Genomic DNA, 25,996 nt, shown 5'->3' with positions numbered 1-25,996 from the left:
GCAAATGAAGAAACACAGAAGAAAAATAAATATATCTTGAACACCTTTACCTAACTGTTGTCTAAAATATCAAATCCCTAATTTGTTTAATATTTTAACATAATTTTAGGCAGCTAAGAAAACTGAATCTGTAGACTGGAAAATGTAATAATAAAAACAGAACTGGTAAGACCAGGTACATGGCATTGTGAATATAATTGTGAACAAGATTTGATTTATAATTTCCTGACAAGACAAAAAGGAAGTTACTAATATTATAGGAGGCCAACTATCTCAACAAAGAAAGGTGACCATAAAAAATTTAGTCTTTTCCTTGGGGCTAGGGTTGTGGCTCAGCAGTAGAGCATTCACCTAGCACATGCGAGGCACTGGGTATGATCCTTAGCCCCACATAAAAATAAATAAATATAATAAAGTATTGTGTCCAACTACAACTAAAAAAATATTTTAAAAATAAAGTCTTTTCCTTGGTATAAACATTACCTTGGTATAAACATACTCAAGGATATTTGAATTTTGAAAAGTCAGAAAAATTTGACACCTTAACATTTTATTAAAATATTAAATAGAAATAATCTTTCCATATTAGCATGAATAGAAATTAGTTTTGGTAACTAAACTTATTAACTACATTTAATGCTTGAAATCTGAACTTACAAGGCACTCCATCCAGATCATCATCAAGACTTTTTATAGGAACTCCATCAAGATCATCAATGGGAGTAGCATCAATGGGAATTCCATCCACATCTTCTAGAGGTGCACCATCAAGCTCTTCTTCAATGGGAGCACCATCGAGATCATCTGGTACATCCTGCAGAACCACATACAACTAACTGTAACATTTTCTTTGCTTGTTAAAGTCTCACTGCTATAAACCTAATCCAGTACAAGTAAGATTGGTTGGATACCCACACTCCCGGGTACAACGTAAGACAATAATATTTTATTGTGCAGTCTGCCAATGAAACAGGAACTGGTACCTTTCTTTATATAATATTTACCAAGTGCCAAGTCCCATGTGAGTCAATGATGAGCAAATCATAAAATTTACGAAAGGTTTCTTTTGTTGTTATTGTTGTCAGGAAATCAGATAATCACAACATCATACAAATAACTGTTACAATAATGAGGTATATCACCATCCTATTAGAATGATTAATAAGGAAGTTTCACTTTGGAAGAGAAAACACTATCTCCACTTAAGAAACTGAAACAAAACCCATGAGTAGGGAGGATCTGGAAGGATACTGCATGAGTGAAAATGTACAGCTTGACTATTAAAGATGAAAGACTCAAGAACTACTGAGGTAAAAAGCAACAGAATGGAGGTGAATAGAATCTGCTATCATGTGCTATACCTTTTCATATACGTATTTACTTATATAGTTCTTCAATAAAATGAAGTCATGCTAAATACAGATGGTTCCCAACTTACTTACAATTATTTTTCGAATTTATAATGGTGCAAAAAAAAAGTGATACACGTTCAGAGGTTAATCGTACTTCAAATTTTGAATTTTGATCTTTTCCTAGGACAACAATATGTCATGATATTCCTGTGATGCCGGGCAACAGCAGCAAGCCACAGCTCCCAGTCAGGTGCATGCTCACATGGATATGTACTGAGTTATCTGAGTTATCACCATTTTTTGGATACAGATATTTAGCAAGTTACATGAGATATTCAATACTTAATTTAAAACTAGGCTTTGTGTTAGGTAATTTGAGTGTCCTGAGCATGTTTAAGGTATAGGAAGGTAGCTATGACATTCCATAGATTAGCTGCATTAAATGTTTTTTCAATTTATGATACAATCAACTTACAATGGATTAATGGGACCTTATCATAAGTCATGGAATATCTATATATGGCTTGTTCTCTAATGTATCATAAATCTTTCATGTCATCAAAAAAAAAAAAGGCCACTAATTTTTACATAAAGACAGAACACAGAAAATTCCCACTACATATAACTTTTAATCTAGGACTCTGGTAATTTTAGCAATAAAAAAAAATCATTATTTAGTGTTAAACAATAGATTTTTTTTTTTTAAACAAAGAAATGCTATCCCCAATTTTCCAAGAAATCTCCATACTGCTTTCCATATTGGCTGCAACAATTTGCAGTCCCAACAGCAGTGTATAAGTGAACCTTTTCCCCTCACATCCTCAGCTACACTTGTTGTTTGTATGCATAATACCTGCCATTCTGACTGGAGTGAGATGAAATCTTAAGAGTGGTTTTGATTTACATTTCTCTAATTGCTAGTGATGATAAACATTTTTTCATGGGTTTGACAACTGACTGTAAATCATCTTCTGAGAAGTGTTTCTTTAGGTCCTTGACCCATTTATTGACTGGGTTATTTGTGGGTTTTTTTTTTTTTTTTTTTGGTGTCTAACTTTTTGAGTTCTTTATATACCCTAGAGATTAGTGCTTATCTGATGTGTGAAGGGTAAAGATTTGCTTCTAAGATGTAGGCTCTCTAATCACCTCACAAATTGTTTCTTTTGCTGAGAAGACTTTTTAGTTCGAGTCCATCCCATTTATTTATTCTTGATTTGACCCAGCTATCCCTTTCCTTGGTCTATACTCAAAGGACTTAAAAACAGCATACTACAGGAACACAGCCACGTCAATGTTTATAATTCACAACAGCTAAACTATGGAACCAACCTAGGTTCAATAGATGAATGGATTAAAAAAAATGTGGCATATATACACAATGGAATATTACCCAGCAATAAAAGAGAATAAAACCATGGCACTTGCAGGTAAATGGATGGCATTATAGAAGATAATGCTAAGTGAAGTTAGCCAATCCCCCCAAACCAAATGCCAAATGTTTCCTCTGATATAAGGGGGCTGATTCATAGTGGGGTAGGGAGGGGGAGCATGGGAGGAATAGATGAACTCTAGATAGGACAGAGGAGTTGGAGGGGAAGGGAAGGGGGCATGGGGTTATTAATGAGGTGGAATGTGATGATCATTATTATCCAAAGTACAGGTATGAAGACATGAATTGGTGTGAATATATTGTGTATACAATCAGAGATATGAAAAATTGTGCTCTGTATATATAATAAGAATTGTAATGCATTCCACTGTCATATATAAATAAAAAATTAAAAAAAAACAGAAAAGAAATACTATTCACATATGTAACATACCACACTGCAGTCCAAAAACAAATTTCAAAAATAATCATACAAATATAGAATGCCTACCTCGGTTTCCTTTTCTTCAATAATATTTACAAGTCCTAAGAAAATATTCTGTAGTTTGATCAAAAATGGTTCTGGATAAATTGCCCAATCTTCCCATGCTCTGAAGCAGGTCATTACCCGTTGCTAAATAAATAGGAAATAGACAATGAGTTACTATTGTGGGCAGTGTCTCAAAGTTCAGTTCCTAAGAAACAACTATCAGGATTTGCTGGATTTTCCTTTAAACTGACACTCTTCATAAAATTTTCAAAAAGCAAATATTTCATATTTAAAAAAAAAATCAGTGTCACCTTCAAATTGAAGGGGAGCAGGACAACCACAATTGTTTGCTTTTCATCACATAAGGTCAATTTCAATATCAGTACTAAACATGAGTCATATTCTGGGGTAGACTTAACAGAAATTTAGGAAAGTTGAAAATCAAAGTAGCCAAGTTTTAACCTGAATCCCCTGTGGCCCAATAAAATACTTCAAATATCTGGCTAACATTTTCCTCTGCCCTTCCCAAAACTGTCAGTTCTAACTTAGGGTAAATATTTCAGAAAAAAATATTTAAAAAATAATTTGTCTAAATCCTCTAGATGATGGGATCACTGGCTATCTTTCCAAGTTAAAAAATTTTCTTAACAAAGTTTTCTTCCCATGAAAGTATATTTACTTATTCAATTATAAGTTATTTTTTGGCTTTTCTTAATACCAGTTTATTGCTTATGAGGCTATAAAAAATTAGTAGCTGAATATGCTTTCTAAATATAAATAACAAAAATGTACATTCCCTAATCCAGCCACACTGTATGTACCATTACAAAACAGTTTAACTTCTGAATGTGCTCTGTGGGAGGGGAGGAACCTAATATCTAAAATATTTAAATAATTAACACTTAGAACTAATCTGATAAAACAAAAAGTGATGTATTTTAAATTTTCTTATACTTTTAAATAATGAAGGCAGCAGTAAAATTTTATTTTATTATTTTTTTTTTTAAAGAGAGAGTGAGGGGAGAGAGAGAGAATTTTAATATTTATTTTTTAGTTCTCGGCGGACACAACATCTTTGTTTGTATGTGGTGTGGTGCTGAGGATCGAACCGGGACCGCACGCATGCCAGGCGAGGGCGCTACCGATTGAGCCACATCCCCAGCCCAGCAGTAGAATTTTAAAACAATAACTTCTAATATGCTTTTCTAGCCCTCCAATGCCCTCCTCCTCCACCTATCTAGAACACTTAAGGCAAAAACAGAAAACAATATACATACCTTAAAGTTTTCAGACTGCAAATGGCCTTGAATTGTACGATAGGTAGCATTGAGGTCTGAAAATATCTGACATAACTTTGTTTCAAAACTGAAATTTAAATAATATATTCTTTAAAATAAAATCTGTTTGAAATTGCACCTCCTCTTCAAAATGCTAATCAATGAAAACCCCTCTTGGACTTAAAATTAAGATCAAGGTGCTTTGACTTCTATTTTACATTTTCTTCAGTAAAGACCCCTAAGAGTCGTAAGTACTAGTTCCCTTCACAAACAAGGTACTTTACATTAGGACACAGTTGAACCATCTATTTCAACTTCTGTTTTATGAATAGGAAACTTATAAAAAATTAAGTGACTTGACCATAGCAAAAGCAGAGTAGGATCTATTTCTAAATTTCCTTTCAGAGACAAGTTTTGTTCCTGGGCCTAATTTATAAAATAAACACAGAAGAGGAACTCTAATAAACTGAAGAAGAGACAGCTTAATTATAGAACAGCAGTATAATTTCTTAATGCCTCAAAAAACGTTAACAATGAAAATCATACAATGATGAACAGAAGAAAATGGAGATGTTATAGTTAATGTTGTATCTTTGCTCTACTCCTTTATGTCTGCTGTTATGTACACTGCTTATTAAACAACAGCTAAATAAGATGTTATTTTTTTAACTTCACCTATCTTGTTATTTTGTCAACACAGATTCTTCTGATATTTAAAAACTGATATAAAAATTAAAACTTCCCCAAAAACTGATAATTCAGATTACAGGCATTTAGTTCAATAAATCCAGGCCAATTTAAAAGAGAATTCTCTAACCATAAATAAATTCAAATTATTTCTTCTTCGTGGGCGATGTTAACAATTGATCCTCTTTTCTAAACTCCTTACCCTTAATTATTTTATTTTGGGAATATCAGCTTATATCATTATACTTACAATTTTCTATAATATGAAGCATTGGCAACTTTGGCTGAAGAGTTGTACAAAACATCAGAAACCAAATATAATCTGGCAATCTATAATGCCAAAAGATAACACAAATGGATTAAAAATAAAAACCATTAGCCAATAATATATCTAGAAAAAAACTCTATTGTCATTTCTTGGAATCAGGGGCATAAGTCTAATGTTCAGCTATAATTTAATAATCACTCCCAAATTAGAAAAGTTATATGAAATTCAACATCATGGAAATGACACTAGCAGGGATAAAATCTGTTAACTCATCTATAGTTCGAGTTGTTAGTTACTTATATGTCGATGACAAAAGTTTCCCAGGCAGAGGAAAATAAAACTACATGGGAAAGATTTTGTCAAAGTTCTTCATGCAAAAAGAAAACCAATTCCAATTCAAAAAGAAGTCAACTATTATCTCCTATTTACTTAATTAAACATTCAGAAAAAGAAACCATTCCCATACCTTTTTAGGAAGAGGTGTCTTTAAGATAGACAATGATTCAGTAATGCAATCCACTATTTCTTCAGCAGCTTCAGCATTATTAAGACAGAAGACCATTGCATCTCCAATATCATTTTTTCTTGGAGTTAATCCCCGTAAGATTTCTTCTAATTTGTCCCTCTGTCTGAAAACAAATTTTTAAAATTATAAATATTTACAGATATAAGTTTCAAATGCCATTATAGTTTTTGCTCACAAACTAATCTCTTTAAAGTCCACTCAGATAAAATAGATCTGAAGAATGTATTAAGTACCCCAAACTCGTTATCATTTTAATTTTTTTTTATTTGAACACAATACCTTTACTTATTTTTATGTTGTGTTGAGGATCGAACCCAGGGCCTTGCATACTCTAGGCAAGCATTCTACTGCTGAGTCACAACCCCAGACCCTCATTATCATTTTTTTAAGAACTTATTTACAGAAGAATACTTCTCCTGAAACTAAAAGTATTCAATGACTTTTTTAGCTTACAAATTAAGTAAATTTAATATTATGGGTATATTTCCAAATCTTTAAGATTATCTCATCATACTGAAAAACCTTCTTGTTCTTTACTCTCCTTTCTTGAAGGAAGTCTTATTACTTTAGCACTTTGGCATGGGATTAGGACAGGCTAACTTTTTCTGTAATAAATAAGATCACAAATATTTTAGGTTTTGCAAGCCATATGGTCTCTGTCAGTCATTCTACTACTATAGCACCAAAGCAACCACAGACAACATGTAAAGAAATGGGCATGGGCATATTCCAATAAAACAGTATTTACAAAAACAGGAGGCAGTCAGATTTAGGCTTTGAACTGCCTGCAGACTCCTGGACCAAAGTAATAATGGACCCATCCCTACAGAAACAAATACACTCAGATATGTAACACACCATTAGCAAATGCTCTCACAGACAGTGCATCAAAGCAACATGTATTAAGATAATAGAAGGGGCTAAGGTTGTGGCTCAGCGGTACAGTGCTCGCCTAGCACATGCGGGGCCCTGGGTTCCAACCTCAGCACCACATAAAAATAAATAAATAAAATGAAAGTATTGTGTTCAACAACTACTAAAAAATAAATATTAAAAAAAGAGATTAATAGACTATACAATGAAGTCTAACTTTAAATGCTAAAAATTCTTTTAGCTAACTTTTCCCTATGAGATATATAGAGCATCCTCCAAATATTTAATAGATAAATATGTTTCTGCTTTTTAAACCAGGCTAATTGCATTTACCAGGGCTGAGTGAGCACTAATAACATGTTTGCATGGCAGCCATCTCACAGCTCACACACTGTAAGCTCTATGAAAGACTTTGCATAGTCAACATCTGACCCCCTCCTAACCATACAGTAATTTTTCCTCTTTATGTTGCACTCAAAGAGGCAAAAATTCTAAGGGTCCCTAGATAATTCCTGTAAGAGTTTGAAGTATTCTAATGCCAGAGAAAGAAATCAATCATGTTTAAGAGATCATCAATAGTTTTATCACCAGTCAGAGGACACGGTCAGTAGGACAGACATATATATTTGCCATAATGTTTAAAATTATAAAGCATATGATGAAAGATGTTAATATTTTAAATATTCACAAGTAGAAAACCATTGTATTTTAGGGTTATACCAATAAAACTATTAATTAAAGCAAAGTGACTTTTCTGAATATATAACAGAAAGAAAAAGCATCTTACTCTTCCTTGAGTGCTCCCTTCTTACTAGGTTCCTCTACAAAAGCTTCTGTTTCTTGTTCTTCTGACATTCCATGAAGGTATGGATTTAATGGTGGTGGCCTCCAAAAAGATCCATTTTTGAACATACGAAAATCTTCTGTCCGCCATTTAGTTGGAGAATCTCCCTAAAAATTTCCAGGAAGTTATTAGAAAGGTCTAATAACTCAAGAGTGAAATTAACAAAGCAATTAATTCTACTTGCCTGCAGAATGGAATAAAGCTTCCACCTGTAGTAAACATGGGCAGGTGTCTGGTTTTCAAATAAGAACCTAAAACAAAACAAAACAAAATCATTATAGACATCATATCCTTTTAGAAAGGACTACCTTCAACTAAATATAAACAAATGATAAATATTATTTGCCCATTTAGTTCTAAAAAACAACTACAATCAAGAGACCCCCCAAAATTCCTTATATTTTGCCATCCGTTCCTTACCCCTTCCCTGCTGTCCCAACTCCAGACCACATTAATGATCGAGTTCAATACTTAAAAGGCATGTTTCTTGCTGGGTCTTACAATGATTTATATGGAACACTTATAGGTCAGACGCTGTGTCAGGCAATGGAGAGATTTTTCTCAACATGTAATTTCAAAAGTAGTGATTTTACACTACTTAAAGAGTGTTAAATTAATGTCTTAGATACCATAGCAATTCAGAAACAATTTCCTTTCAAACTCGGTTAACTATAGTTTATGAAAGTGTCTTTCATTGAAAACATAATGAAAAGTATTTTTCTCCTAGACAATGCTAAAAACAATGCTATTTAACTAAATCAAAATGTGATAGAAAAAAAAACTGATCTAAGCATTCTAATCAACAACTGACTTATCCTTTTGCAAAAATAATCTTGTACTCTAAAATTTTATTCTTAATTCCTAAAAGAAGTTTAAAAATACACACCTGAAAATATCATACAATTTCACTTATATGAGATACCCAAAGCCAAATTCATAGATATATAAAGTAGAACAATGGTTGTGAGGATACAGAGCTGGGGAGATGGAGAGTTATTATTTAACGGGTACAGGATTTCAGGTTTGGAAGATGAAAAAAATTTTGGAGAGGGATAATGGTCATGGTTACACAACAATGTGAATGGATTTAAAAGGCACTAAACTATACACTTAAAAACGATTATAATGGGAAGTTTTATGTTATAGTACCACAATTTAAACACTACACACCTGAACATAGGATTGTTGATTTCTCTGTTCATAATCATAGCTTCAAACATTGGCCCTTCACGTACAACAAACTCTATCATTCGATGTATCAGGGCGAGCAAATTCCTACAACAACAACACAGTTAAAGAAAATGGATTCAGACCTACCACTATATAAAACTATACTTGACCTAAATTACTACAATTGAGCAGAAAAAGATCATTCTGCTGACTAAAACAGAATTTAATACCAAAAAAGCAACCTGGAGCATACGATAATGCCTTGTGCATTAAGAGGGAGTGGGACAGTGGGGGTAGGGGAGCGGGAAGGTAGGAAAGGTGAAGGGAGGGTGGGAAACCACAACATAGCCTCATAGTAATAGAAGTTTAATTTTCTAAATGTCACTTAATTTTATTTTTCAAATGCAAGACATTAAATCCTGAATCACAACTAATTGGAAAGCTGTAAATATATAAAACCAGTAACTTATAACTTGCATATTATAACCACTAAAATTTACATACTATCTGTTTTAAAAGAAAATATTCCTAATCCAAGCACTTTCGTAGTTGTATTGAAATGTTATAACCATGACTATAATTTATGAAAATGCAAAACTACATTTCAAATTTAAGGCCTGATTTAATGAAAAATCCATCCAATTCCTGTGCTTTTCTGGTACACATTATACTAGATGGAGTTTTTATTAAATCTGACCTTTAATGAGGCAACATCCCTTTGAAGCACACTTCAAACTAGTTCACAATTCATGGCATGTACAACTCTGCCTACATGTTAAGAATCAATGAAGAAATTATATTGCCAAAGCCTTAAGTGAATGGAGTCCTACTCTTTCCAAACTGGGGCACATGGTGAGATGCCCTTCCCATTCTTCATAACCATGATGTTCAAATATTTAAGCCAAAATAAATATACATAACTTTTTCCTACAGTCATTTATTCTCTGAATTTTTAGAAGGCCTTTACTGATTTTTTTTTTTAATCTGAAGCTAAAATGTCTAATAAAAGACTCCAAACACAATTTCAGACATTGATGATAGTATCAGGTAAATGACTCAGCTTACTTATAAGCTGCTTTTAATTTCTCATTTCACCAGCTGCCCAGCATACAGAGCTGGCAAATAACAATTGGGAAAAGCAAAAGGATATTGGCTCTTGGTATAAGGCACACATTTAAAGTTACATCTTTAGCATTCCCAGCTCAAATTAAGTTCATATAACTGCTAGAATATAAATATAGTTATAGAACAAGACGGATTTTTTTTTTGGCTGTATATAACTCCCTGTTTCAGAGTACATGGACAGTAAAATAACCTATCTTATGTTGACTATAATTATTTTCTCACAGTTTTCAAACAAACCTACTTAAGTGGATGCTAAAATCTCTACATAGTAAAAAAAAAAAATTTAATTCTAAAGGAGGTAAAAAATTATATGCAGGTGTAAATCTTAACAAAGGGGCAACTATATATTTTAAACTATTAATTCAACCATAAATTGTTAAAACTAAAAACAAAAATCACTGAATTTTAAATTTAAAAATTATTTTCCTTCATAGAAGTATTAATAGTTCTGCAAATATGCAGTTGATATCCAAATGAGAATGTATTCTCAGCATCTATAAAATTAATGACATTACTTTGAAGAAAGGGAGATACTGTAAAATTATGATTCATTCCAAAATTCCCACTGCTGTGAGCCAAATTAAAGTAAAGGGAAATTTTATATATCATAATATATAAGACCATTTACTAGGTGGACAAACACAATACACCCAGAAACTTGTATAAATTAAGTCAAAAGCAACTTGACTTCAGTATTAAAGATAGATGAAAAATGGTTTAGCAAGTTTAAAACCAAAGGGTTCACTCTAATGGTGAGTCAAGACTTTTAAGTAAAATGTATACTCAAAATTTTGTTTAGAAATAAGCTGAGCCACAAGTAAAGCTACTATGGGATATATGTTTTTTGAATATTACAAAAAATACTTTCCTGTGAATACTTTATTAGTGGAAAAAAAAAACCCACTATAGTTTTAAACAGGCTTGTAACTGGTAAAATCTATTTTTACAAAATTAAAAGTTTTTAAATGTTTCATGATTATTTAAAATCAAAATCTGACAATTAGTTGTTGCTAACTTGAATTCAAGATTATTATTAAAGAATTGTAATCACACTTTTTTCCTTAAGAATTTTGTAATTTCCTTATTTTTAAAAAAATGTTGACTTTCTATCAGGATAAAACAGTGTAGTACAAAAAGATAATATATTTTAAAGTGCATTATTTTATTTTAAAATGGTAATTATCTTATTCTGGGAAACCACAACAAAAAAAACAAAAAACAAAAAAATTGTCTCTCAGTTATAATAAAACCACATTTATTGGAGTCGATCGTACCAATGTCTGGTCAAAAACTGTATACTTTCCCAATCCATCCCATGATGTTTTCCTGGTCCCCCGCTGCCGCAGACAGTTCAGCTGGTGTTGCTCACCAAGGCCAATGTCAAAGAGAATTTGGTATTCTTTTGTGTTCATTTATTATTCAACCAGTGTTGTGTTCCTGTGTTTGGGAAAAGGCTTAGCTTGACTGAGCAAGAGCATACCTAGAGTATGAATTCTTCTGCATTGATATAATATATTGAGAAAGGAAAAAAAGGAAGAAAGAAAAATAAAAGAATTCCAAACACCTATATTACCATGGAAAAAAGACTATCTAGTAAATACAGTGTTCACAAAAATATTAGGAATTTCTTCTTAAAATTAATTAGGAAAAAATAAATAAAACTATGCCCTCAGTAAGGAGAATGCAAACCAAAGTTGTATATTAAATGTGGCTAATTCAGAAATCAAAGAAGAAGAAGGAAAAAAAAAAAAAAAGATTGGGTCAAATTATAACATTATCTAAAATTTAAGATGTTTTATTTAAAACACCTATTTTCCCATTATAATACTCTAACATTAGAACAACTCCACATTAAATCTATTAAACATTTTCTAACTCTAAAGCTATAAAAATTCTCTACATTAATAACAATAAAAACAAAAGATAATGACATAAAATTGCAAAGCATACTAAAGTTAATTACATTTCATACATCCCCCCCAAAAAAGTACTGGGAAGGAACCATTGCTCAGTCAAGATATTACCTTTTCCTCAACACCATTTTTTTTTAAATTCAGAAGGGGATATTGTCTATATTTAGATCAGTAATAATAAAGAAAAACATGTACCTTTCTGTTGGGATAACCACTTTGACTATGGCTTGCGACAGAGTCTGTATATGAAGTCACATCAGATAATAAACATAGAATATGTGAGTATTGTTAACAAGTAACAAGCAAAAATATACATATGCATTGAAAATACTACACATCTAATCACAAGTTTTGCAGGCAATCACTGCATTTGAAGTAATTATACACTAAGCAATTACATAAATGCAAATGGATGTGTTCAGTGAACAATAAATGTTCACCAAATGCAAAGAATCAGAACATTCCTGCCAGAATGCACATCAATGCACTGAAATAGGTACTACACTGAGAATTATCAGATAAAGATTTTAATTTGTGAAATAATTAGCTGTTTGCCTCTGATCATACAGTTTGCTACTTTGTTCCCAAGCCTTTAAAACCAGCCCTGTCATTTTAAGTGTAATTAAGTCACAACAGAACCAACAGATTCTTATAACTTGAAATTCAGTTGGTTTTATGTATAATAAAGAGAAATACTCACCCTTTGCTTTTTACTAGATTAACTTTTTTAAAATACCACATATAATCTCAAATATTCTAATACCTCAAACCTTGAGAGTTAGCTAGCTGCCATCCAAACAATTTAACTATTTAGGTGATCTTTCTAATTGATAAGTCACTTAACCAAATAAAAACTATCACTTTCTCAGAACAAAATAAATTTAGATACTGCACTTAAGCAAACCTGGATACAACACTGGACAAAGGGGGAGAAAAAAACTTAACAAGTGGTCAAAAAAGGAATGGTAGGCACAAATAAAAATGTGACCTAGTATTTCAATACAGGGTTTCCATGGGCTAAGGCAGGGAACACATCTATTTATTTCTTTAAGAAGTTGCCAAACAGAATTACACACACATTTTCTATAAAATTGTTGAAAAGAAACACTACCACAGATTTAGTATTTACAAATTAGATGCGGCCCTATGTACATTTTTTAAATTACCTTCTCAAAATCCTCCTTGTTTTTAGGTGGTGGTAACATGGGAGCATTGGGGTTTTTTAACCGTTCTCTAGGCTGCGCATTAAAAGGCAGTCCGGATGGAGGTGGGGGAAGTGTATGTTCCATCATAGAAGGCGGAATGTATATTGGATGTGGAGGAATAGGTACAGCTTTACCCCAACCTAACTTCATTTCAAAAGACATAATCATTTTTCCTACAAAGGAAGAAAAGAAAGGTCACTCTCCTAAGTCTCTAAAGAAAATAAAGTATATTTGGTTATTTGAATTATATTTCATTTTTAACCTCTTCATTCCTCAATGGAGTTTACATAACTACTTTTACAAACCAAAGAAATGTCTAAATTCTATTAAGTGAATAATTATAAAACTTTCTTACCATTTAAATTTTTTAAAGCTCTTTCAGCATCTCTTCTATTCATAAAGGCCACAAAGCCACAATTTCTTTCTCTTGCTCTTTCTTCATCAGTTCTAGGCCACATAATTTTCACACTAGCTAATGGTCCAAATCTTCCAAATTCTTGGCACAGCATTTCTTCATTCATCTATGAAAAGGCATTAAGAGTTTTTTGGTTTGAAAAAAAAAAAAAAAGACAATTCTATGCCAATAGAAAGCAAAGTAAATTTTGCAAAAATGAAAATCAACATATTAATGCAACAATTCTCCCTTCACACACCAGAAAATCTACACAGGTAAAATCCTGCACTCCTAGGGCACTCACACTTATTTTCAAATCATAAACGTTCTATTTCACTTAAATAAGATGCCAGGGTAGGAAGGCTGAGTGGCTGAAGAGAACAAAAAGCATATTTAACTCCCTTCTTTCTGTTTTAATATTTTAGAATCTAAGTAACCTGTTCTACAATGATGGTTTCTATGTCTAGGCATTTAGCAGCATTTTTCAGGCAGGAATAGTTAGCACATTTAAAAGGAAATATTTGTTGATGATGAAAGAAAAAACCACCTTCCAACATCAAACTACTTCTCACTAGTATAATCCAAGAGCAGGGAAACAAATCAGTGAATATATAATAAGGTCAAATATTCTAATAGGTGTTTTGTTTCCCTTTGTTTTTTGGGTTTTTTTTTTTTTGGGGGGGGGGGTTGGTGTGTGTGTTACTGGGGATTGAACCCAGGGCTGTTCTACCATCAAAACACATCTTCACCCCTTTTACTTTTTTGAGACAGATCTTGCTAAATTGCTGTCCTCAAATTTGCAAACCTTCTGACTCAAGCCTCATGAGTCACTGGAATTACAGATGTAGACCATCACGCCCAGCTCAAAAGTATCTGTAAATTTTGTCTATTTGTTTTGGTACTGGGAATTGAAACCAGAGGTGCTTTACCACTGAGCAACATCCAGGCCTTTTTTACTTTGAGACAGGATCTTGCAAAATTGCTTAAGTCCTTGCTAGGTTGCTGAGGCTGACTCTGAAAGTGCAATCTGCATGCTTCAGCCTCCTGAGCTGCTGGGATTACAGGCAAGTGCCACTATGCCCAATTGTAATTTTTCAAAAGAATATTCTGTATAATACCACTATAAGTCCCATAACATAAATAACAACATCGAAGCAGGAAAATAATTAAATATTAAAGATAAAATCACAAATACTAGTTTGCTATTAGAAGCAAAAAAGAAAAGTAAGCTATGTATTAGGTATTATAAAAATATGGACATCACCGGTCATAGTCTGATTTGATAAATAATAAAACTGGCACCTAGCAAAACATTTCATATTCAGAGTATAGTCCCAGTTACTGGAAGAGGAGACAAGCCCTCAAGAATTTGCAGCAAACAATTTGGGCCATACTAATAAGTCCTAAATCTACAAGATAATTTTAGAACCTCTCTAGTTCCATCAGATTTGCAAATTTCAGAATCTTGATTTTTTTTTTTTTTTTTGGAGGTGGGGGTTGGGGGTACTGGAATTGAACTCAGGGGCACTCAACCACTGAGCCACATCCCCAGCCCTACTTTGTATTTTATTTAGAGACAGGGTCTCACTGAGTTGCTTAGTGCCTTGCTAAGTTGCTGAGGCTGGCTTTGAATTCACAATCCTCCTGTCTCAGCCTCCCAAACTGCTGGGATTAAAGGCATCCACCACTATGCCAGTCTTGATTTTATTTTTGTATTGACTAAGAAAGCAATTTTCTTCCTAAGCATAAAGCAATATTATTTAACTAATATTACCTGTGGATTAATGTTTCCAAGGTATAAATTAGTAGTACTTGGATCGCCTACATCATGTGAGCCTGGTGCATAATCATCAAGAACTAGGGCAAAAAAGAAAAAAAAAATTATAACTTCCAAAACACAAAGCTTGGATAATTTCTTATTAATTAAAAAAGCAAAAAAACGGTATTACCACCAGATGATCGATTTCTCCTGGAAGGCGCGTCCACTTAAAATAAAGGAAAGAAAATAATTCTTAATTGTCAGTATAATTAAATACAAATACACACAATAAAATAAATGTCACTTACTAGAACGACGCTGACCATCAGAATCTGACTGAGGCGGCTCAAATCGACTTAACCTGCCTTTTGTTTTATGCCTCTCATCACGCTCTTCTTGAATTCTGTTAAAAATATTTACAACCAATAAAAATGAGCCACAATTCGCTCATTCACATTTAATAATAGAGTCTATCCAAGTGTCACCTTCAAATAGCCTGAAATATTGTATTTAACTCAAATATTGTAATGATAACCAAGATTAGACAGTCCCTATTTCTATCATTCCAGCGATGGAAAACAAAGCCCACTTTTAAGGTAAAGAGGAAATTGAACATTAAAACCACTGAATTTGTTGTTTCTTGTTATGCTTAACCACCCCTCACTCCTACACCAGTGAGTTCACTGCTTCTACTGCAAATAGAACTCCAGTCATTAAATAAAAAAAAACTGCATCCACATAATCCAAGCAACCTTGACACTGGACTAAATGCTAATTCATTTCAAATATGCCCCATCAAATATCTTTATGATATCTAAAATAACCTCATAGCAAGCTGTTAATAATAACTATATTCCTCATACCTGCATTTCTAAGTATCAGTTCAATATACCTATGATAGTTCTTCTTATTATAAAACTTACTGTTTTAATTCTTCTTTGAAAAGTTCCAAGTTGCTTTTTTTCTTTTCTTTCTCCCCTTTCTTCAGTGGCTATGACAATGACAATTCAAACAAAGTAAGATTTCAAAAAAACTGTTGTACGAAATCATATTTAAATCATTTTTACTTCAGTTTCATTACATATTCTAGTTATTTAAATTCAAAAGGGAGAATACTTCTGTTATTGAATATTCCCTATATTCTTCCTGTTCCCCCAAATCAACAAGTAAATAATTAAATTATTAAAATGATTAGTTAAAACAACAAGTAGTAGTCTTAGTGAATAAAAAAGCTACTAATAAGTAGTCCTGAAAAAAGTATGTGGGGCATGGAATTCAAGAACAGTAAGTAAATGAAATGAACTGCCATGTAAAATAACTGCTGAAAATATGAGCAATTCAAAGCAATCACTTTTGGAGGATATAAATTACTGAAACAATGAGTAAAATCTACTACCAAGATAATTCAATGGGGAAGAATAGTCTTTTCGACAAATGGTGCTAGGAGAATAAATTACCTACATGCAGAAGAATGAAGATATACCCCTACTTCACATTATATGCAAAATTATTTCAAAATAGCAAATAGACCTAAATGTAAGAGCAAAACCCACAAAATTTTTAGAGGAAAACAGGAATAATGTCATCTTTATGACACTGAATTAGGCAATGATTTTTTTAGATATATGATATCAAAAGCACAAATGACAACATTTAATTAAAATTTTCCAATTTCATGTTTCAATCAAGAAGAGTAGCCGGGTAGAGCAGCACATGCCTGTAATCCCAGCAGCTCAGGAGTCTGAGGTAGGAGGATCACAAATTCAAGACCAGTCTCACTTAGTGAGGCCCTAAGTAACTTAGCGAGATCCTGCCCCAAAATAAAAAGGGCTGGGGGTGAGGCTCGGTGGTAAAGTACCTCAGGGTTCAATTTCCAGTGTTCATCACCCCCACCCGCTGAAAAAGGGCAAAGCCAAGCCACAGAACAGAAATCATTTACAAACCATGGAGCCAGTAAGAAACTTGATTCCTGAAAATACAAAATACTCTAAAAACTCAAAAATAAAAAGACAATCCAATTAAAATATGGGCCAAGGATTTCAATAGCTATTTCTTCAAAGATTATGGACAATAAACACATGAAAAGATAGCTGCTTAACATCATTAGGTAAATGTGTCTCACAATAAAAATGAGGTACAACTTCACAAAGACGACAGAAATAATTTTAACAAGTGCTGGTTAAGATACGGGGAAATTAGAACCATCATACATTACAGGCAAGATTACAAAACTTTGGAAAACAGTTTGGCAGTGTCTCAAAAGGTCAGAGAGTCACTATGTGACCCAGTAATTCCATATGTGGAATTTAACAAGAACTAAAAACCTACACCCACACAAAAAGCCATATATAAATATTTACAGCCATTATTACTCTTTTTTTTTAATAGTAACACCTGTTAAGGGGTACAACCCATCAAGTAACGAACCCACTAAGTACCACATGGATAAACAATATGTGGTATATCATAGAGTGGAATACTGTTTGACCACAAAAAAGGACTGAAATATTAATACATGCCACAAGAAAGATGAACCTTGAAACATGCTGAGAATAGAAGCCACACCCAAAATACCATGTTGATGATCCCATCTGTACGAACTGCTCAGAATAGGGAAATCCAAAGATAGAAAGTAGATCAGTGCTTGCTAAGAGCTGAGAGTATGAGGGAAATGGGGACAACTAACTCTGGGCACAGAATTTCTTTGGCGAGTGATAAAAATGTTCTGAAATTGGAGAGAGGGGACCATTGAACAACCATGAATATATTAAAAAACCACCTAATTGTACACCTTAAAAGGACAGATTTTGTCAATAATTATATTTTAAATACTTTGGAGTATCTTGAAACACTACAAGAAAACTCAGCCTCACAGGATACAAAATCAACATACAAAAATCAATAGCTTTCTCATACATCACCAATGAATCTGTTGAGAAAGAAATAGGAAAAATAATTCCATTCACAATGGCCTCAAAAAATAAAATATGTAGGAATAAACCTAACCAAGGAAGAGAAAGACTTTGACAATGAAAAGTATAGAAAAGTGATGAAAGAAAATTTTAAAAGACACTAGAAGATAGAAGTGTAAAATCAACGTTAATAAAAGGGCCATATTACCAAAAGCAATTAACACATTCAATGCAATCCTCATCAAAATACTAATGACATTCTTTACAAAACTAGAAAAAAATAGCCCTAAAAGTCATTTGGAAGAATAAAAGACCCAGACAAGCCAAAGCACTTCTAAGCCAAAAAAAAAAAAGCAATGCTGGAAGCATAATACCTGCCTTCCAATTATACTACAGAGCCATGGTAACAAAAACTGCATGGTACTGGCATAAAAGCAGACACATAGACCAATGGAACAGAATATAAGACACGAAGTCAAACCCACACACATACAGTCATCTGATCCTTGACAAAGATGCCAAAAATATACATTGGAGAAGAGAGCCTTTTAAACAAATGGTGCTGAGAACTAGCTATCCGCATGTAGAAGAACGAGACTAGATCCTTCTCTCTCGCCCCTTACACAAAAGTCAACTCAAAATAGATCAAAGACCTAGAAATTAGACCAGAAACTATGCAATTCCTAGAAGAAAACACAGGGTCAACACTCTAACATCTAGGTGCACACAACAACCCTCTCAATAGGACTCCTTAAAATCTTTGCAAGCTACTCTTCTGACAGAGGATTAATATCAGAATAAAGAACTAAAAAAAATAATAATAACCCAATTAATAAATGGGTAAATGAATGAAACAGATACTTCTCAAAAGAAATAATAAATACAAATGGACAGTAAATATGAAAAAATGTTCATCATTAGCAATTAGGGAAATGTATATCAAAACTACACTGAGATTTCATCTCATTCCACTTAGGATGGCATCCATCAAGAATACACACAAGGGGTCTGGGGTTGTGGCTCAGCAGTAGAACACTCGCCTAGCACATGCGAGGCCCTGGCTTTAATCCTCTGCACCACATATAAATAAATAAATAAAGGTATTGTGTCCAACTACAACTAAAAAATAAACATTTTTTTTAAAAAGAGAATACACACAAGGCGACTGGAGTTGTAGCTCAGTGGTAAGAGTGCTTTCCTTGAATGTGGGAAGGCACTGAGTTCAATCCTCAGAACCACATAAAAATAAAGGTATTGTGTCCATCTACAACTAAAAAAATATATTAAAAAAAAAAAAAAAAAGAATACACCCAATAATAATGCAGGAAAGGATGTGTAGAAAAAGCAACCTTTACACTTTTGGTGGAATTGTAAATTAGTACAACACTGTGGAAATCAAGTTGGAAGTTCCTCCAAAAGTCTAGGAATGGAACTACCATATGACCCAGGTATACCACTCCTTAGTATTTATACTAAAGAATTAAAGTAACAATACAACACACAAATACTCATGTCTATTGTAGCACAATCACAACAGACAAACTGTGGAACCATCCTATGTGCCCATCAATGAATGATTGGGTAAAGAAAATGTGATATATATATATACAAGTTTTATTTAGCCATAAAGAAGAAAGAAATTATGTCATTTGCAAGAAAATGGATAGAACTTGAGAGCATTATGTTAAACAAAATAAGCTAAACTCAGAAAGTCAAGGATCATGTTTTCTCTCATATGTGAAAGATAGGGAAAATAGAAAAAACAAATGGTAGGGTATAGAAGTCTCATAAAAACAGGAGACCAAAAAGTAAAGGAAATGTACCAGGTAGAGGGGGGGAGAAGAAAGAAAGGGGAAAAACTCAGGAATGATACTGACGTTAACTATACTGTCAAATAGTATACATGTATGAACGTCATAAACCTATTATATATAATTGTAATGTACCAACAAAAAATATGGAAACAAAAATAAAAACTGGAAAAAAATCAATCTCACTGTTCAATTTAATCATACTTACTCACCAAATATGGCTTCAAATGACATTACCCACATCTACCTATCTACTATTCCCCATAAAAACCCCACCATCAAAGAATACAAATTTTTATAAACACTAAGAATATTTAAGATACAGTGTCACTAATTCTGATAGCAATTCCACAAAAAAGTTCAAAAATGCCTTGGAAAACATACACTACACACTGTTAATAATTTAAATACCTCAGTTCAGAATTTATTCTAAAGCTAACTTCTTTATTTTACATTTATACCCCAAATGCAGACAACTTTTGACTTGCAATATATATAATGTGTAAGTACAACAAACAATGTTCATCTATGTGGCCTACTCTTATAATCTCTCATCTACATAAATTACTGGGTTAGAAAACATGAGAACTCAACATCTACCCCCCAAAATTAAAAACAAACTGCTTACAGCGGTAGTACTGAAAGTATCACTGGGAGTGTCATCTTTGAACCTAAATTATTTAAGGATGACTTACAGGTTTTTTGGTTTCTATTACAAGAAGAGATGGTGGTCTTTCATTGGACGACTGATTTGGAGGATTTTTTTGATCTGCAAATCTTGAAGATGGCTTATAGATTTTACCTCTTTTTTCATCTGTTTCATGTTCTTCTGAAATGTAAAATGCTGTTTCAAAACTAATTTTATACTATTTGATTTTCTTTACTATTCTTATTTAAAAATAAACAAAAATTAACAGTATTAGTACTAATATTTATCACTGTTAACATGTAATTAAATTGAAATACCACCATACCCCCCAAAATATATACTCACTTTACAGTAAACTATTAAATACATTAAAATTTTTGCAAAGTGCTTGGCTATCTTAAATCTTGAAACATATTAATTTCTTTTAATTATCTGGCTTTAATATCACCTTACTAAGTCACATCTGGCCATTGATTTTGCTAATTAATATAACCACTAGAGGGTGCTAATAGAAAGGAAATGGGAAAGTCAAACAGTCAGGCTTCTTCCATAATTATCTACCTGTAGTCATTCAACCAAGACAGGATTTGCTCAAGGACTAAAATACTGACACTCACCTTTAGCTGCATTAACAACACCCCCTCGCACAAATGTTTTCACTTTATTACCATCACTTCCTTCAAAAGCAGCAAGAAATTCCTCATAAATCTCTGCAGCTGCCTTTTCATCCTCCTAAATACGTAACAAAATATTAATAACATATTATAAAAGTATTATTGTATATGTGATTAAACTCATCAAGGAATAATGAAGATAAAACACTTCCCTTTTCAAGTTAAATATTTATAGTTGTGATATTTAAGTCTTAATAGATATTAGATATTAAGTAATACTAAAACTAAAAGAAGCTCTGCTCCTTTAGTAGCAATTGGTAGAACAGAAAAGAACCCATTACATATAGACCAGCAAGTAAATTTGCTTAGGGACAATCCAAGGGCCAAACCATAAAACAACTGACTGCATGTAATACAACCAACATTTACAAAGTTTCCAAGGCATGATGACTTAATTCAGTGAATATAAAGATTTCCTTTTCAAACTAATGAAGATATAATATATGAAGTAAAAGCAACAATCTATTCCAGACACATAGCACTGAAGAAAAAATGAACCTTGACATTTTCAATTATAGATATTTTAAATGTTCCCAAAGCATGTATGAATAAAAAGAAAACAGGACAGAAAATAGGTAAATTTAATTAACAGCATGTAAAAATTTACTATTTATAAGAGGAATATCTCAAAATTGTTACATACAAGGGAGAAAACAGGTCAAAAGGACAGTGAGAAATACATGAACTTTTTTCAATAAATGATGTTAGGATAACTGGACAACCATTTGAAAAAGATAAAAATCAATCAACTTTTTACACGATGTTACCAGATAAACTGCAGATGAATCAATTTGATTTTCTTAAAATTAAATATAGAAGTACTAGAAGAAAACATGAGGAAATTCTTTTATAAGCTAGGAATGGAGAAAACAACTGAAAAATCAGAAATCATAGGGAAAGATTGATTATATTACAATTACAGAAGGAAATTTTTAAAAGAATCAAAAAACTAGGGGATAAAAACCACTGCAAGTTAAATCATAAACAAAGTGTTAGTAGAAACTTATAGTTCAGATATTAGCAGACAGTTGAAAAGAAAGGAAAATGGGTCAAGTTTATCATAAGAGAAATGCAAACTTGAAACTATACCAAGAAATTATTTTCACCTAGGAGACTGACAAAGTATCTTTAATGTCATCTACTTGCAAAGCCGTTGGGAAACAACCACTCACATGTACTCATAGGAATCAAAACACCCCCCACCCTATAGAGATTTTGACAATATGACAATCATAGCAGAACTACATTTATGCATTTATTATTCAGCCTAGTCGTTTTCATCCTAGGAATATATCCCAAAGATACACTAGCAAAACAAAACAAAACAAAAAAACACATGCATAACACTATCCATAATAGCACAGCATTACGTGTAATGGCAAGAGACCAAAACACAAATGCCCTCAGTAATTTTTTATGTGAATAAACAACTGCATATCTGCTAGCTGTTTAAAAAGGATAATAAATATTTCCATAATAATATTTATGATATAAACTTTTCAAAAAGCAACATGCAGTATTCTATATATATAGCTTGCTGTCATTCCTCTAAGAGGAGTACAACTTATACACACAACACACTTCCCTATACAGAAAGATCAGAAAAAAAAAATTGTTACATACAAGGGAGGAAATAGGTCAAAAGGGACAGGGATGGAAAGTGAATATACCTCTAATACACCTTCCTGGGACAGACTTTGTCTTGGGGATGAACTGAGAACACCCCTGAAGTCAAAAATCTTTGGGAAACATTGCTGTGCTGCCAAGACACACTCACATTTTGAAGGATAATTCAAGATATATTTTAAACATTACCTTTTTCTTTAATTCCTCTTGTTCCTTCTTACTTAAAGTTCGCTTAGCTGTGCTCATTTTTCCAATGCTGAATGCTTTAAGTTTGTTTTCTAGAAGAGGCTACGAGAAGAAATAAAGAGCATGTCTTTACATACACATTCTTAATGCTATCTTTAAAGTTAATACACCTCAACTGATAACCAAGTCTCTGAGACAGGCTATTTTTTTTTTTTTTAACCGTAAAGAAAAGTTAGGATTACTCTAGTATTAGGTGCCTGCCTTGGACTTGACTCTGATATAAGTACCTATTCATTAAAGAATGGTTTATTTGCTAGCTCAAGGTCAATAGCATCTCAAGGCCTTTTTGTTCCTCTTTAAGGTAAAAACAGAACAAACAGACGTATAGGACAAGAATAAAAGCACCTGAAGAGGGAAAATGTAAGTCTCTGGGCAAAAGTAGCAATGATTAAAAAAAAAAAAAAAAACAGATCCTCAAATACAGAGGAAGGGATACATTTTTCTATGGTTCAGGAATTAACCATCTATAGCCCTCCATTTCAAGATACTATAAATATATCATGTCCTTTTATAATTTAGTAAGTTACCTCATTCTTCAACAGTAATGTATTTATGAACATAATAATCTTATTTTTCTTTGCTGGAGACATATCAATTTTACATTTCATCTCAAGTAAAATTGCATCAATTAATTTGAATACACATTGAGCATACCAAAGTGGAAACTTTCTGAGCATCAATATGATGCCATAAGTGGAAAATTCCACACCTGATCTCGTGTGACTAGTCATGGTCAAAACCTAGGTACAATAAAAGGATTAAACAAAATTATCTTCAGGCTCTAAGTATAAAATTTATATAAAACATAAATGAATTTCTTTTTAAATTTTTTTTAGTTATAGATGGACACAAATACCTTTATTTTATTTATTTATTTTATGTGAAGCTGAGGATCGAACCCAGTGCCTCACACAAGCTAGGTGAGTATTCTACCACCAAGCTACAACCCCAGCCCTAAATAAATTTCTTGTTTACGACTTGGGTCCCATCCCCAAGGGTAATGCATTATGTATATGCAAATATTCCAAAATCTGAAAAAACTCAAAATGCATAACACTTCAGATAAGGGACACTCAATATACATAAGAAAATAACATTTTAATGAAGTCTTCATATATGTAACTTAGATGGAATTTCTTTCTAAAATAGGCGTAAATATATTGTCTACAGACTTCTAGTTGCTCAATCAGTTACTCATTTGATTCATAAACTTAAAAAGATAGAACTCTTTATTAAACACAACGTAAAATATTGAAATTTGAAAGTTTCTGGGACTGAAGATATAGCTAAGGGGTAAGGCACTGCCTGGCATGAATGAGGCCTGGGTTCAATATCTGGCACCACAAAAACAATTTTTTCAAATAGCCAGGCGCAGTGGCACAGGCCTGTAATCCCAGCAGATCCAGAGGCTGAAGCAAAAGGATTGCAACTTCAAAGCCGGCCTTAGCAACTTAGTGAGGTCCTAAGCAACTTAGCAAGACCCTATCTCTTAATAAAATATAAAAGGGGTTGAGGATGTGGCTCAGTGGTTAAACGCCCCTGACAATACCAAAATATATATATTTTAATTAAAAATAAAGTCCCCTTGAGAAAAAGAAAGCAGTTTTTATAAGTTGAAAGTCAATGCTGGGTTTCAGAAACAGATTTAAAATAATTTTTCCCCCTCAAAGTGGAAAGAAAAATATTTTGCTATCATTCAGTGTTTCTGGAATCATCTTCAAAAGTTTAAATGAATGATAAAATTACATTTAAATTCGATGAAAACCATAATTTAACAAAACAAAATTTCTGCGCTCAAGCTTTATTTATATCTGAAGAGCTACATTTAGACATGCAAGAGAGAAATAGCTAAGGAAATCAAAGAGTGTTTACTCAAAGGAATAACAGTCATCCACTGAAAAGTTTGTTTACAGAGTTTTACTGAAAAGAAAAAAAACATTAGATTGAAAACAGGATATTTTAAAGACGTGTTGCTGTAAAATGGATCTCAGAAATATTTATGCTTAGAAATATTAAACAAGAAAAAAACGTGTCACTGATGCTTTAGACTAGCTGGTGATGATTATATTATTATATTTTCTGAATTTAATCAGAAAAAAAGTTATGTTAAATAAATTAAAAACTAAAAAAGCCCAAGAGTATTTTGCAGATGCAGGAGAAAATATGTTCCCTCTCTCTATTCCTGAATGCCCCAGGCATTACACTTACCAACAGACAGCACCTGCTCCTACTTGCTTCCCAGGGTAAGACCATAAGCTCTCTAAGAATGAGGACTAAGTTTTAATCATCTATATATTTCCAGTGACTGGTATTTGGCACTTGGTTCAATGAACAAGGGGGTAAAGATAAATTTGACAGTAGCCACTATACATCTAAAATGCTTTGTTTTTAAAATATCATTAAGCATTGTAAATGAAACATCTCATATAAACTAAAAAAAATTCTTATATGAACTTGAGTTTATTATTAACAAAAAATGTTATTTTCTAACATGACAAGATGAAACAAGTAAAAAACCAAATATTTCATCATCAAATTCAATCAAGGATAAATTAAAATCATTAACTATCCTTTCCTATCTACCAATACTCACTCTTGAGAGATTCTGATGAGGAGAATCACAAAGGCTCTCACGGGCACTTTCATTCCTATAATTATGTTTTCTTGGACTCTTAGGCCGCGTCCGACTTGGCATATCACTATCTGAGGGTCCAGATGCATCCATCTTCAGGAAAGTTAAAAAAAAAATTCTTTTTAAATCATGTATATAATACTGAAAACTAGAAATGATCTGAAAGTCATGACAAATTTTATTATAGATTACCA

The 25,996-nt window shown here is 32.6% G+C and overlaps 1 protein-coding gene across 4 annotated transcripts in view; it reads right to left on the bottom strand.

Annotated features, from left to right (window-relative positions):
* Positions 1-25,996, bottom strand: part of U2SURP (U2 snRNP associated SURP domain containing) — a 53,353-nt gene that overhangs the window by 16,605 nt on the left and 10,752 nt on the right. Inside the window, exons 3-21 of one of the 4 annotated variants that reach the window (XM_081301709.1) lie at positions 25,764-25,895; positions 23,114-23,212; positions 21,242-21,356; positions 20,671-20,804; positions 16,176-16,243; positions 15,561-15,655; positions 15,443-15,478; positions 15,268-15,350; positions 13,455-13,620; positions 13,061-13,272; positions 12,090-12,133; positions 8,857-8,961; positions 7,867-7,937; positions 7,630-7,789; positions 5,910-6,072; positions 5,426-5,505; positions 4,489-4,576; positions 3,233-3,355; positions 658-814 (exon numbers count right to left, since the gene is read on the bottom strand). In XM_081301709.1, coding sequence (XP_081157835.1) covers positions 658-814; positions 3,233-3,355; positions 4,489-4,576; positions 5,426-5,505; positions 5,910-6,072; positions 7,630-7,789; positions 7,867-7,937; positions 8,857-8,961; positions 12,090-12,133; positions 13,061-13,272; positions 13,455-13,620; positions 15,268-15,350; positions 15,443-15,478; positions 15,561-15,655; positions 16,176-16,243; positions 20,671-20,804; positions 21,242-21,356; positions 23,114-23,212; positions 25,764-25,895 — 2,131 coding nt within the window. Of the gene's footprint in view, positions 1-657; positions 815-3,232; positions 3,356-4,488; positions 4,577-5,425; positions 5,506-5,909; positions 6,073-7,629; positions 7,790-7,866; positions 7,938-8,856; positions 8,962-12,089; positions 12,134-13,060; positions 13,273-13,454; positions 13,621-15,267; positions 15,351-15,442; positions 15,479-15,560; positions 15,656-16,175; positions 16,244-20,670; positions 20,805-21,241; positions 21,357-23,113; positions 23,213-25,763; positions 25,896-25,996 lie in introns of those variants that run through there. The other 3 variants (XM_081301710.1, XM_081301711.1, XM_081301712.1) reach the window with 3 other exon arrangements.

The sequence above is a fragment of the Spermophilus citellus genome (genome assembly GCF_964194105.1).
Source record: "Spermophilus citellus genome assembly, chromosome: 7".
Taxonomy (NCBI): Eukaryota; Metazoa; Chordata; class Mammalia; order Rodentia; family Sciuridae; genus Spermophilus; species Spermophilus citellus.
Note: the sequence above shows the minus strand (reverse complement) of the source record. Positions and strands in the feature narration are given on the sequence as shown.